General features: G+C 39.6%; 2 protein-coding genes across 6 annotated transcripts in view; one reads left to right on the top strand and one right to left on the bottom strand.

Moving 5' to 3' along the window:
• On the bottom strand, positions 1–12,831 carry LOC105933867. Of its 2 annotated transcripts, none has more exons than XM_021322074.2 (6): positions 11,932–12,831; positions 6,952–7,094; positions 3,574–3,727; positions 3,385–3,456; positions 2,048–2,140; positions 1–305 (listed from the first exon to the last, which is right to left on the bottom strand). In XM_021322074.2, exons 2-6 carry the CDS (start codon positions 6,973–6,975, stop codon positions 208–210), a joined length of 441 nt encoding a protein of 146 aa, XP_021177749.2. In that variant the 5' UTR covers positions 6,976–7,094; positions 11,932–12,831; the 3' UTR covers positions 1–207. The 2 variants fall into 2 exon arrangements, with proteins under 2 accessions (XP_021177749.2, XP_021177748.2); XM_021322073.2 differs by lacking the exon at positions 11,932–12,831 and adding an exon at positions 7,453–7,536.
• Positions 9,867–14,677, top strand: part of LOC105933872 (casein kinase I) — a 24,464-nt gene continuing 19,653 nt past the window's right edge. Inside the window, exon 1 of one of the 4 annotated variants that reach the window (XM_036137842.1) lies at positions 9,867–10,035. The gene's annotated coding sequence lies outside the window, so the exon portion shown is untranslated. The remainder of the gene's footprint in view (positions 10,036–14,677) is intronic. The other 3 variants (XM_036137841.1, XM_012873607.3, XM_012873606.3) reach the window with 3 other exon arrangements.

Here is a 14,677-nt window from a genome sequence, read left to right on the forward strand (position 1 = left end):
TACAATAAAAGTTGGTCTATTTCAACAGGATATTTTTTCCAAAGTTAGGCATTTCTACAACAAAAAATACAAATTTATCTTAATATTTTTTAACCTATAGCCATTACTCATCAACTTGAATAAAGCCCATGCAATGAATGAATCAGACAGCAGCCATAACAGTGGCGGCAGCCGCTGTGGCGCGGGGACCATTGCTTTTACATCTCTTTATCCTCTCTTGCATTTCACTGCCAGAGAGGCCAAACTGAGGAGGAGGATTGCAGCTTTTCCCAGAAGCATCCAGTACCACATCTGACCCCATAGACCTGCAGAAAAACAAGGTGGAGGCAAGTGAGACCTTTTGTCGAGGTTTTTTCACAAAAAGTGCAGTAACATTTATGTATATTAAATAAGCCATATTTAAGAAGTGCAGTTAAGAAACCCGAATTGTAGAACTTCTTGAAGATGTGGAGTTCTATAAAACAAGCATTTTGCTATGGTGTATTGTCGTTTTGTTGTGGCACTGCTTGTTTGTTGAATGGCCCCACAAAATTTTGTGATCAACGCTCATGAATCTACTGTAGGTCACCTGGAGACAGCTGCTCAGTCAACTCAGTCTGTTCAGTTTTGTGGTTCATCCACCCCAATATGTCCAGACAACAGCATTAAAATCCTCTTAATTGCAGTATCATGTCTTTCTGCTAAAAACATAGCAATCAGGAGAACTGCAACCAGAAGAACTACAGCCTTTAATCTGCTTAAAGTCTGACAGACTATAATAACCTGGTGTAGAAAGTTTTGCTATAGATCTTTTTAGTTCAATGATTGTCTGTAAACTTAATATCTTTACTTCCTCTATGAGATAACCTTGTCTCACATCCTCAGTCCATCATCTGGACATGATGGGTTGCAGAGTGAAATATGAGAGACACAGTGCCACAGCCATCAACTCATTAACTATTTCTTTGGAAATAGTCTGTGTGTATAGAAAACATATTCTACACAATTTGATGATGTAATATGCTTTAAGAAAGTGGAGTCCAAAGTCAGCCTTCAAGAATCATAGTCTTACATGTGTTTGATGTTCCCCTGTGTTGTGCCATTACGCACTGTTTTAAGTTATTCGATGTTTATTAAATAATCATTGTGAATATCAGCCCAAACAGCTGATATCAGGACAATAGTTGAAAGGGTGATTCGAACAGCAAACGCTGCACACATATAAAATAAATGAGGGACGACTTCTCTTCAAGTTCAAGAATTTATTAACAGAAATAAAATGAATATCCAGAGAACATCACTGTAGAATGCTGTGTCTGAATTAACACTATATTTCAATCAACAAATCCTCTCTACTAGGCTAGCAAAACTTAACTAAAACCACTAAGCAAAATTAAGATAAAAATAGGCCAAGGAACTATGTACACACAAAGGAAACATAGGACAAATAAAATAGTTAAAAAATGGCATCAGAATGATTCAGTGAATCCTGGTTCACTGCAGATCCAAGTTAGAGAACTACGGAGCTAAAACAGTGACAGTTTGCAGCGACATTGAAAAGAGATTTGGCATTGTAAAATTACATATTGAAAAGTCAGACATTGTTAGAAAGTAAACACTTATATTCTCATTGTATGCTGCAGCTTTTTTCAATGAGAGGTGTTTTCATTGTCACTGCAGAGTTACTTCAGCTACCATGTCACTACAAGCTGGCACTGTTTTGACGTCGGGGCGGGGCTAAATTGAAGGCCCTTTTATGGGCCTCCTCATCATCTACCTGCTGTCACAGATTTAGCTCCATGTTACTACAATCATTAGCTGTATAAGCTAGTGAAGATGATATCAATGAAAATAATACCCTTTCTTGAATAGAACTTTGCATAAGTTCACTGCAGGTAGATGATGAGTGGCATGCTAAGATGGCAGAGTCATTTGAATCAGGTTACACTTCTAAAACTCTCAGGTTGTCAGCTCTTGGGGACTGAGTTGGACAGATCTGCTTTAAGATCAGCACAAAAAGTAACAGAATAACAACAAAGGTAAACATAGTTACTAGAAATAAAAATACCTGAGTTGTCACCTGCTTCACTGCTGTATTGATCTCTGTTGCAAAGTCTCTGGCTGCTCAGTGTAGTCAGTGCAGATGGTGTTGGCAGGCTGTCTGGAGCAAGAGTGGTTGTTCCATCAATAGACAAGTTAAGCTATATTTGAAACACACAGACCATCTGCTGAAAGTCTCTTCTTGTGGGAATAGTCCTCCCTTTCAACCGCCACCATGCTCACTCCACTGAAAAATCAACGATTCAAGAAAAACAGCTGAGTTTCCTTAGATGCCTTTTAAGATATCACTAAAATTAGGATCGAACTGGATTGTGTGTAATTACTGTAGATCTGAATGCTTAGTTTGATTTTAGTGGAATAAATTGAACTAAATTAAATTGACTTTTCATCAGTTTGCATGCTATATATAAAAAAAGTGCTAAACAATATGCTATAAGAAATGTAACCCTTGTTCATTGCCTGTTTGTTTGTCAGCTTTTGCTTCATTATGTGTAATGTGAACCAGGTTGGCCAAAGAGAAATTTCGCTACGGTGACAAATAAAATATTCTTGATTCTATATAACTGGATGTGAGCCGGACCTGCTTGTCTTGTCAAATACATGAAGTTGACAACCAGCGTATGGTTTTTGCCGTCTGTGTAACAGTAATTGGAAAATAGGGTGCTGATAGGGGTGGGCCTGGGGCCTGGGGTTTTTGCAGATTGAAATGACAAATTTTGAATGGTGCCAATGCAGCTTATTGCTGAAAACCTCAAAACCTTATCTTCTCTCTGTTAACCTTTTTTCCGAATTTGAACAACAATAAATGATGATAAAGGCAATGCTTGCTCTGTTTGGTAAAACAAGATGTAATCAGAAATTTAGCCCTGAATCGTACAGCCACTGAGTGAAAACTGTAGCCGGTGAACAGGAGGAAGTGTGCACTCCTGGGTTTGATTATGTCAGTTTAAGACACACCAGGTGAAAGTGAACATAGCTGCTTTGATTTTTAGAAAATGCTCATGAAACGATACCTATGGAAATTAAAGTCATCGATGTAAAATGTTTCTGAATACACAGCCAATCTAATGTTTCATACTAAAAATTAAGAAAAAATATCAATTTCCTCCAGTAAAGTCAATCTTTTTTTGACCCGTTTTAACTTTGAATGGCAATTTCTGTTCCAGAGTGTAGCTGAGGCAGACGTCTAGATTCTACATGAGGAATTTTTACAGTTTCTTGTAAAAAGTTTGTAAAACGTGCACAATTCATAATTTATTCTACGTTTCCTGAGGTTTGTTGGAGTATTAGGAATCAGGCCTTATTGTTGCATTTGCCAACTAAATTCTATAGAGATGTTTTTACCTTGTCTCTGATGGCCCGGTAACCTTTCTTTCACTTCCACTGTTGACACAGGCTTACAATCTCCCTGTGACCCTAAACAGGACAAAACAGGCTCAGAAAACGTATGTATGCGTGATCTTTTTTTCATCTCCCTAAGCAAAGGGGCAGGCTGGCACCAGTAAAACTTGAGACAATGTTGCAATATCTTACCATTTACCACAATTGGGATTTGAAGACTATGGGCTTCGGGTGGAAACGTGCTGCAACTGTAAGTACCCGCGTCTTCTGCTGTTGTAAACTTGATGTTTAGACCCGCGGTCACATTGGACTGAGTGGAGGTCATGTTGATGAGGCATTCTTGATTCTGAATGACAAACACCATAAATGCTCTGGTCACAGTCTTTCTTTGTAGTGACCTAACAACTGTAGGAAGGGTTAAGGGCATTTTGCTATTTTAATTATTCAGCAGTACCTTGGGTGAAAATATTAACACCTGAAAAAATCTACTATCAGTAGATGTTTCATACACAGACCAGAATTCTTTATGGAAAGCTTCCTTCATGATCCGGAATTCAGCTGCCACCTGAATGAAATTCTTTTTTTCGGGGAAAAACGGGACTTCTTCTTCCCTCATGTAGTTCTCCTCCAGGGAAACTGCTACCTGAGGTCTCCAAACAGTACTTATGGCCAGGAAGAAGTTCTTAAAAACTGTTAAGATGTTTTTCAGCATATGTCAACTAGTGATCTTTAAAATGAACATGATTATTGAGTCAGTTTAGAACTCAGCAAGCTTTTGAAATAATTTGTTATGTATTTATGAGTAGGTATTAATTTTAAAGTCAGGTTATACAATTCGAATGTGTCTTAATTTTTTCTTCTCAGACAATTATATTGCATGTCTAAGACCTTGATTTAGGCTGCACCTTCCAGCTTGAGGAAGATCTACTTATCTGTCAGAAAACCTTAAGACAAGGCAAGTTTATTTACATTTCAGTAACAAGACAATTCAAAGTACTGTGTATGAACAGAACATAAGAAAAGAAAGCATTGCAGAGGAATGGTAGCAGCAGGTTAAGACATAAGTCAAGTTGGACTGCAAAATTCAACACTAACATTCAAAGGGAACTCTAAACAAATAGTGTTTTAACCTTGATTTAAAGGAACTCAGGCTTTCATCACTTTCATTTTCTGAGTGTTTGTTCCAGATAATTGGAGCATAAGAACTAAATGCTGCTTCTCTGTGTTTGGTTCTAAATCTGGGTATACAGAGATGATTTGAGCCAGAGGACCTGAGTGGTCTAGATAACAAGTCTGTTATGTATTTAGGTGCTAAGCCATTCAGTGATTTACAAACTAACAGAAGGATTTTAAAGTCTATTCTCTGAGATACAGGGAGCCAGTGTAAGGACTTTAGAACTGGGGTTATGTGCTCTACTTTCTTAGTCTTAGTGAGGACGTGGGCAGCAGCGTTCTGGATCAGCTGCAGCTGTCTGATCCACTTTTTAGGCAGACGTGTGAAAACACTGTTGCAGTAATCATTTTTACTAAAGATAAACGTATGGATTAGTTTTTCTAGATCCTGCTGAGACATCAGTCCTTTAATCCTGGAAATGTTCTTCAAGTGATAGAAGGCCGATTTCGTAATTTACTTTAGATGCCTTTGAAGGTTCAGGTCTGACTCCATCACTACACCCAGATTTTGGCACTGATGGGTGGTTACTAGTTGAAGCAACTGAAGCTGTGTGCGGCAGACAGATCAGTGTGGCTGCCACAGTACTGCACACTTTGCACTGTTGTGGTGCAGATAATTGATTCGGTGATCGGTCTACACTCCCTTACATATGGTCATGAAATTTGGGCCATCATGACTAAAAGAAGTAAATTCTGGACACAAGCGACTGAAATGAGCTTCCTCCTCAAAGTGGCTACTTGGCACCACTACAGAGTGGCCACTCTGGGTCCCTGAGAAAGATCCCTAGTTCCAGAATGCTCGCCAGGTGCTGCACAGTGGCAGCCCAAAGCTCCTTAAGGCAGGCCTGTCAGAGATGCAGCCCAGTGCTGAATTTGTGCGGCCCCCCAACTGCATTTCAAGAAATATTTGGCCGACCAGCACTGCTGGCTGGTGCAGATGGAAACTTTTTATTTTTAATTGGGCAAAATTATCACAGACAAGTTAAAATCTTACAATTGAATATTAGGCAGAACACAAGACATTTCTCTTTTAATAACCACACATTTTACTTGCTTTTTAATTTCATAGTAAATAGGACTAAATTTGTCCAAAGACTTGATTGTTTTGTTTCTTTATAGTTGCTTATTTTTTTCTTATTTTTTTTTTTTTTTTTTTTTTGGGGCTCCCGAGTGCATTTGACTTGACAATTTCGGCCAACAAACAAAAAAGTTTGGACACCCCTGCCCTAAGGGATGGCTTAAATACAGAGGATATGTTTCAATAGAATGTATTTGTTTTGAGAAATAAAGATGATTATTTTCTTCTTATTATTATACTTTTACTCAGTAGGCTCACAACCTGCTGAATTTGATACGCAACTATTAAGTCAGGCACAATTATCAAATTGTCTGTCTTTCTGCAGAGCAGTCATTCCAAAAGCAGAGGTAAGGTAGTAAAGTAAAAACAGGTGATAGCTGTGATATGCACTGTGGGTACACAACGTCTTAAATATAGTTGAGGCAATAAGGGAAGCTGGTTCAAACTCTCTACCTTGAAAAATTAAGTTTCAAATCATTCTGAACTCTTCCTGACGATGGAAATTTGAATGAATAATTAAAAACGTGTATTTAAACATATTTTTGAAAGAGATGCAGAGGACATGTTATACTATGTGAAAGGCAAATATTTGTCAAAACCAAGTAACAGGCACAAAGAGAACCAAGGAATAAACAGACTGGACTTTGAAATAGTGGACTGCAAATGGAGCAGAACCTGAAAATAAATAGACAATGGAAATGGACTCATTCACACAGTAATAAGCCAGGACATATGCCAGGATCTAACTGAACCAAAAACCAATGCTGCAATGAAAATCTAAACCAAGAAGCAAAAAACAGAACACAACAAAGAGCGAAGAATCTCTAATCTAGGGAAAGAACTGAGTACAGAACACCTGCAATCACAGAACTCAACAAACTCAAAATAATCCAAATTCAAAACCATACCATAACAAACGACACAAAGAGAACTTGCATTAAACATTCTAATATATTGAGAATAAATAATTTCATGAATTTTATCTTATTTGGATTAAACACAAGGATATTTGTATTTCTACTTTTCAATAGAATTCAAAAGGTAAATATAACCGACTACAAAATGATTACGTTCCACTTTTGACATTGTACAAATTTTGTGTTTCCAGTTGTTAAATGTCTTGGAGATAATTTTAAAGGCTTTCTTTAATAAAACGTAAAAATTAAGAAACAATCCAAACAAATGTAAGTAACTGGCTTTTTACTTTAGTTGAATTACTTAAAGCATTTGAAGTAGTACAATTCCCATTTTTGGATAATTACCTCATGGTAACACTTCTGTTAATGACTGGAAAAATCTGAAATGTATTTTGAACCTACCTCACTATTATAGTTTTTCCACATCAATGCGCAGTGCTTGGAGGTTAAAAATGTGAATGTACAACTCAGCTTAAAATGTGCTCCAACTGGACAGATCAAACCGGAACCTGGTGAAATGGTCACATCAAGTCCATCACAATCTCCTGTAGAAGCAAACATACAGCAAATTAGTTTAAAAAGAAATGTACACAACCACTTTCACGAGTTTAGCTTTTAATTTTTTTTTTTTAAAGAAAATTTCAAACTATTCTGTTTGTAAATGAGCTGCTCTGTGCTACACTTGTCCAGGGAGTACCCCGCCGCTCACCCACTGACCGCTGGAGATAGGTAGATATAATGCAGAAGAAAATTTTAAAAATGATTGAACTTCACTGCATACCTTAATGTTATAAAATACTATAAATCAGTGTTTAGGGTATGCTGTCCTCTCAGCAGGTAGCTTAGGTGAAATCTTATATTTAGTGAAAAGTTGCATTGATTGAAAATTGCTAAAAGTCTCACCATTAGCTGGAGTCAAGGAGATCAAACTTATCACTAGCACCAACATTGCTCTGCTTCTCTCTGTGTGACGGCTGCTTCCCTTCAGCGTCAGCAGCTCAGGGTTTCTGATTCCTATCATGCGTACATTTTACACTTATAGGGCCTATGACCTACAAACTGACCTACCCAAGCTGCTGACATAAGACCCAAACAGGATGCACATTTGTGCATTTTCAGCTGATGACGGCTGAGATTAAACTTCAGCAGGAAAAGGCTACAGCAGATAAAACTCTATCACCGTTCTAAACCTGCATAAGGTGCATTACAACTTTAGATAAAAAAAAAAACATAAAAAAACTGCATTTCTAAAAGATGAAAGAATAAAAACAAGTCACAAGTAGAACCACAACATCGTCTTTTTTTGGTTCCTTGTCTACACAGATATATATATATATATATATATATATATATATATATATAGAGAGAGAGAGAGAGAGAGAGAGAGAGAGAGAGAGAGAGAGAGAGAGAGAGAGAGAGAGGACATTTAATTTGAAATTGTCTTTGAATTCAGAAGTGAATGTACATTTCCTTGGTGTTTGGAAGAATAGCATTTTAAACTGTGTGACCTGGGTCACATGTTTTGGGTTTCCTTCTACAACCTTCTAACGGCAGTTTGCTGGAATTTTACCACAGTTATCCCAACAGAAATGGTTTAACTGGGTCAAGTTTGTGGGCCACCTAGCTCACATATAAATTTACCATGGCACTGAGAGCAGGGCTCTGAGATAGCCTCTCCAAGACACTGACAGTGTTCTCAAGCCACAATGGAACTAATCTGGCAGTATGTTCAGGATTGTCCATTTAGAAAATCTGTTTGTGCCCAAATTTCAGTTTCTTGGCTGGTGTCTAGAGTTGTTGCTTCCATATTTCCTTATAATGTTCTTTCTTCATCATGCCAGCTATTTTGCAAAGTGTGCCAAAATCCACAGAAAATCAAGCTGCCACCCCAGTGCCTCGCTGTTCAAAGGATGTTCTAAGGGCTGCTAGTTTTCCCTTTTCCTTCAATTTTAACAGTGGTCATTGTGGCTAAATATGTAAAGTTTTAGTTTCATCAAACTACAGTGGATAACGACACTCACTGAGCAGCTACAGCCAGTGTCACAAGCTCCTTTCTTTTTGCTGTGGGGGTTGATACACAACCATTGCACAAAAATTCATCTCTGTGATACAATACCTGTGTCATTCCTGAGAAAGGTGGCTCGACATTGCCATGCTTTTGATTCTTCTTAAATAGTTATCTGAACAGATAAATTTGGCACCTGCTAGCATCCATTCCTCATCTTATCCGCTTATCCATGCAGGGTCCCTGAACAGGTACATCCACAACAGGTCACCAGTCCATCAGAGGGCAACACAGAGACACACAGGATCCGAACCCAGGACCTTCTTGCTGCCATGCAACAGTTGTGGCACCTTCATTCATCTGGTAATTGTACTCAAAACGGACCTTGACTTGTGGAGGCTGGGAATTCTTTTATTGAAATCTCGCCCCATTTCTTTAGGTTCTTTCAATGGTGTCACATAAGGAAACAGCATGTTCAGGTGTTGCCTTGAAATACATCAGCAGACGTGTCTCCATTTAACTCAAAGGTGTTATATTAACCTATCGGAGTCTGACAAAGCCACGAGATCCCCATCTGGGTGTTTTCCTTAATGGCATGTTAACCTTAGGGTATTTAAACTTCTGACTGAAGAAATGGTAAAAATAATTTATGTCAACTGGTCTTCTTCTTGCTGCTGGAAAAGGCACCAAGGAAACTGGTGCACAGACAGCAGTGAAAACTATCAGTCTTGCAACTTGAATCTGCAAAGAGGTGACCCTCTCCCTCCGGTGGGAAAGCTCCAACGCTGGGGGGTTCTGAATATCCAACACTCATCCGTCTATCCGTGTAGACAAACCCCTCTATGGCGTGATTCCATGGACGGATCCTAAATATTTCTGCCACTACCATTTCTCACTTTAATAGATTTCTGTTGTGTTCTCTGCCTCTCTGTCCGCATATATTTAAATAAACTGAATTATAATTACTTGAATATTATTAGAGATTCCGTAACATATCTACTTTTCTGAAAAATTGTTGTGAATGAATATGCTGTTTTAAGATTTACTTTATTTTTATGTTTTTGTTTGTTTTGTGGTGATTTTATTTTAAATAAATATAATGAAAAAATGAACCACTACCTCATTATAAAAAAAAAACTTCCTAACAGATGCCTGCAAGAAAGTTTTCAACTAAGAAGTGTTTTTGGCCACTGTGCCTCGCGCATCTACACGGGTACGCCAAATCTATGCAGGGTTTCTCCAAGCGCGTTTACGTTCGGTTTTTCTCCTCCGGCCGCCGTTTTCAGCTGCATCTACGCAAAGTGCGTTAAGCTGATTGGCGGAGCTTTGTAGTTGGCTAGCCAAACATGCACTGTAAAAGAGATGAGCAGGAAAACGAGTCGGAGAAAACCACCAGAGTTTATTTCAAGCTGGGAGCTTAAGGACACACACAGGCCGTTTGGGCATCCGAGACCTGGTTTTAACTTTGGTTAAATGCATCGGTAGGAACGAGTTCTCTGTGTTTCTGAATGATGAGCTATATAGGGAGAAATTCAGCGGGTAGCTAGCTAGTTAGCTAGCTAGCTGGCTAACGTGTTAGCTTCCGTCAAGCTACGTTTCACTGCTACCACAGAAGCTATTAGAACCTTCATGGTTGATAATATAAGTGACGTGCTAAACTGTTCACAGTCGTGTCTTGATGTGGTCTCCGTTTTCTCTTGCGGGACCATAAGTCATTTTTTTGCCTTTTCTTCCCCAGACTGCGACTTGAAATTTGTTTCAATGAACCCTCACATCTTCAGGCCAAGCACAACAACTGCTGTGGCCTAAAACCCAACTTCCTGTGCCGCCAGCCTTCTCGTTAGCTTGGCGTAGAGCAACACGGCAAATGGGGCTTTTACAGAATAAACAAGCAGCAGCTGTCCGGCGGTAACAGCGGGCCCGGCCGGTAGCCGGCTTGATGTTTAATGTTTAGTTGTTGAGCTAACGCTAGCCCCCCCGTCCAAACTTTCCGTCTCGGGGAGAATGAAACAAGGCAGACGTGGGTTTGAAAAAGTGACTGGTTAAAAGTTAGATTGGCTTTGACACGTTCGCTGGGTCTCGGTTATGAAGGAAGAGAGGAGGACGTGATGACGCCCAGTCGCTCGCTGGAGTGTGGGTGATAAACCAAGGCCATGTTGACGTGCAGCATTTTCCTGCATTTGCCCCTGAAAACCCCACCAAACGCCCCGATCAGCGCTGTTTAGGCGCCGTGCTGCACGTATTCAGCAGCTCCCTGCGCACACAGATGGAGGGATCTCTGCGGAATCACTGTCCAGCGCTCTGAACACGTCTGGATGTGGCTTTGCCAGTGATGTTCTGAGTGAATGGAGGGAGACACTGTTGTCTGAAAGCCTGTCTCTCCTGCTGACGAGCTTTTCTCCTGGCTGGTTGAAATCTGCTGTTCCTGTATTGCTCTCTAATTTGGGTCAGACAGACTCCGGCCCAGTGGCAGGCAGTGGAGAAGACACCTCAGCTTTTGAGGTTTGGCTCACCGAAAGATAAAGCCAACAGCAGACACCCACATGAAAGTGTCACTGTTTGGCCTGATGTGAGCTCAGGGGAGGCCATGACACAAAGGGCTGGAGATAAGGCAGCGCCAAGATCCGCCTCGTTGTAAAGTGGCTTAAAAAGAAAATTTGGGAAACTGTGCTTAAGTATGTTTTATTGCTAGTCTTTTATACAGGAATCGGTTAGAATTGATAGTTTTTATACTATTTGTCAACTCAGTGTCCCTTTCATATAATTTAGCAGTTTTCTTTTGCAGAAAAACCTTAGACTCTGTTGAAAGTTGTGCAAGGATCAGGATGCCTTTTAGGCCATATTTATATTAGCTTTCCAAAGTGAACTGTTGTTTGTGCACAGAGGGAACAGTGTGTGGGAGGGAACGTGTCTAACCCTTCCTTACCACTAGCTGCAGAACACCATTGATTATCTGTTTTTCTGTGAGTTGCTCAATCTGACAGAGGCCGTTGTGGGAGGGCAAAAAAAAACAAAAAAAAAAAAACAGTCTGACCTGTGTTGAAGGGTATAATTAAAGGCTTAGATCTAAGTTTAGCCATGCAGTGTGTTTTTAAAATGTTATCATGAAATCTGATTTTTAGCCGGTCTGCTTTTAGTTAACTTCCAGGCAATCTAATTCTTGTGCTTATTAAATTCTACTGATTGTGGTGCCCACATTCACAGCTAGCTGAGATCCTCAGGCGAAGAGCTGATGCAGCTGCACCCTTGAGCCATTTTTTTTTTCTTTCAACAAAGCCAGCTTGGTGTCGGTAGTTGTTGTTCTTCGTGAATACGTTTGAGCCTGCGCATGAGAAAAGATTGATCACAGCAGCAGATGTTTTTACCCGTAGCCCTACCTGCCTGTTGATCTGCCAAATTTTCCTCTGAATCCAAACAACTTTAATCCCTTTTGAAGAAATTCTGGAACCAATAATGAAAGCGCGGTTGAAAAGCTGCGTTCATAGTTCACGTGTCACTATGCCCCGCTGTGGCTCAGGGGTCGCGTTATTCTGCTTTATTCCTGTTAATGACATCAGCATAGATGCATCGACACACTCGTCTGCTGTCTCAGACGTTTCCTCTTCAGACGCTTGTTTCCCCTTTGTCCTTCATTAGGTTACGTTGATTCTGCAGCAGTTTCCTTTTTCAGTAGAATCTGTTTATACTTCCATGCAGGGATCTAAAGCTGTTTGTTTTGGGTTGGGTTTAAAATTTGCAGTATTTGCTTCACTACAGTTAAGAGGATTAATCAATTGCTACAAAAACTGATCCCTCGGTTATTTCTTCTAACCTTTTTACAAAAACCCTCAGCTTGAAGCTTCCTGCCCAGTGACACCACACCGATATAACGAGAGATGTACGATCGCAGTTTTACAGCCAATGTCGGTTTTCTTTCTTTTCTTCTTTTTTGCTTTGGCCTGCCTATAAATATTGTAGCAGATTTAGATTTCATTCAATTTGATTAAAATATACTTTATTAATCCCAACGGGAAATTAAATAGTATCTGACTTTCTTATTTTATTTTTTATATATGTTTCTTTAAGAAGTAGAGTAAAATATTCACGCAGCCTTGCTGCTGTGAGCGCTGATTGATGACTGATATTAGGAGCTGAAGCTTAAGGACGACAGCAGCTGTGAGGCAGAGTAGCCCTGTTTTCTGCCATTTAAAGGCATCTTTACTAACTTTACTAACTACAAACCTCAGCCTCTGTGTGAGATCCTGACAGACTGGTAGCTTAACCCTGAGATTTCAGAAAGGCTGCAATCATTTCTAAATGCAGCATGTGTCATAACAACAAACCCAGGTTCTGAGCTTAGAAAGCTTGGCTGCTGTGTGGAGTTCAGCCTTCCTGTTCTCTGATCAATTACACGGCCACTCTTATTTTGAAGAACAGCAGACAGATGTCCAGAAGAAGGGGTTTGTTTTTCAAAATAAAGTAATATTTAAAGATTTTATCATATTTAAATTAATTTAAAACTCTGATCATGATTACAATAAGTGCGCAAATATATAGTAGCTATGCTATATGATATGCTTTACATATTTTTGAATTCATTCTGATGGAATGAATTCAAAAATAGAATGAAAAATAATGAATTTTGAATTCATTCTTGTGTCTTTTATTTTGGTCTGGCGGTGCGCCACGATCAACTCTTGTCTTGGGGTGAAAAAAGTTTCCTCTTTAGAGAATTTCCTCAATATATTAATTTCCTAAACATATATTCAGTATTGCAAGCTTTTACCAAAACATTTTCCCCTTCCCTGACTGATATCTGCTCAAAAAAATAAAGGGAACGCTAAAATAACACATCCTACATCTGAATGAATGAAATATTCTTATTAAATACTTTGTTTACATAGTTAAATGTGCTGACAACAAAATGACACAAAAGTATCAATGGAAATCAAATTTATTAACCCGTGGAGGCACATTGGAGCCACACTCAAAATTAAATTGGAAAAACACACCACAGGCAGATCTAACTTTGCTGTAATTTCCTTAAAACACGTCAAAATGAGGCTCAGTGTGTGTGGCCTCCATGTATGACCTCCCTAAAACGCCTGGGCATGCTGCTGATGAGGTGGTGGATGATCTCCTGGGAGATCTCCAACCACACCTGGACTAACGCATCCACCAACTCCTGGACAGTCTGTGGTGCAACATGACGTTGGTGGATGGAGCGAGACATGATGTCCCAGATGTGCTCAGTAGGATTCAGGTCTGGGGTAACAGGCGGGCCGGTCCATAGACTTGCTACCTGCTTCAAGTTTCTACCTGGTGTCTATTCCATTTACACAACAGCAGGTGAAACTGATGGTCAGTCAGTGTTGCTTCTTTAGTGGACAGTTTGATTTCACAGAAGTGGGATTGACTTGGTGGTACATTGTGTTCTCTAAGTTCTTCCTTTTAATTTTTTTTGAGCAGTGTATATAGTTACACAGAGTGCATTGGCAAAAAAGAAAAAAAAGTATTTTTTCCAAAACCTAAATCTTCATAAATTGATAATTCAAATTAATAATTGATAAAAATCGATTTATCGCCCTGCCCTATATGTAAGTTAAGTCACTGATTTTTTTTCTGTCTGACCTGTTTTTGACCCAGATTTGGAGCAATTTGAATTTGGTTTCTAAGGACCACACAGAAACGTTTGGATGCTAACAGAAAGCCCTGCAGGTGACCTTGGAGTTGTAGGGCTGCCTGCCTATGTGCTCAGACACTGGTGCACCGTTGGCTCTCTGTTATCACGTGTTCGCTCGGCTGCTCCCTTCCCAAAAGACACAGTAACTGTCAGTGAGACGGAAATACTGCTAGCTCCATTCTGATGAAGTCCTGTCTTCTGGTTCAGCTCTGATTAAATAGCGCCATCTATGTCATTTATCATAACGGAGGGGTTCCAGGACCCAAGGAGAGCCACATCTAGCTTGTTTCTGTCGTAACATTTGACTGCAGAGTTGATGCATTAAGGGGAACAGAGCGTGGCTTTAATGCATGTAGGGTGGTAGATTTGTGGTGCAGACACAGAACATGTGTGAACCGACGCAACGTGCAGTCACACGTTTAGTTTGTACGTTTGCTTTCAGTGCTTGGTGTTGCTACAAA

The sequence above is a fragment of the Fundulus heteroclitus genome, chromosome 6 (assembly GCF_011125445.2).
Source record: "Fundulus heteroclitus isolate FHET01 chromosome 6, MU-UCD_Fhet_4.1, whole genome shotgun sequence".
NCBI classification, from domain to species: domain Eukaryota; kingdom Metazoa; phylum Chordata; class Actinopteri; order Cyprinodontiformes; family Fundulidae; genus Fundulus; species Fundulus heteroclitus.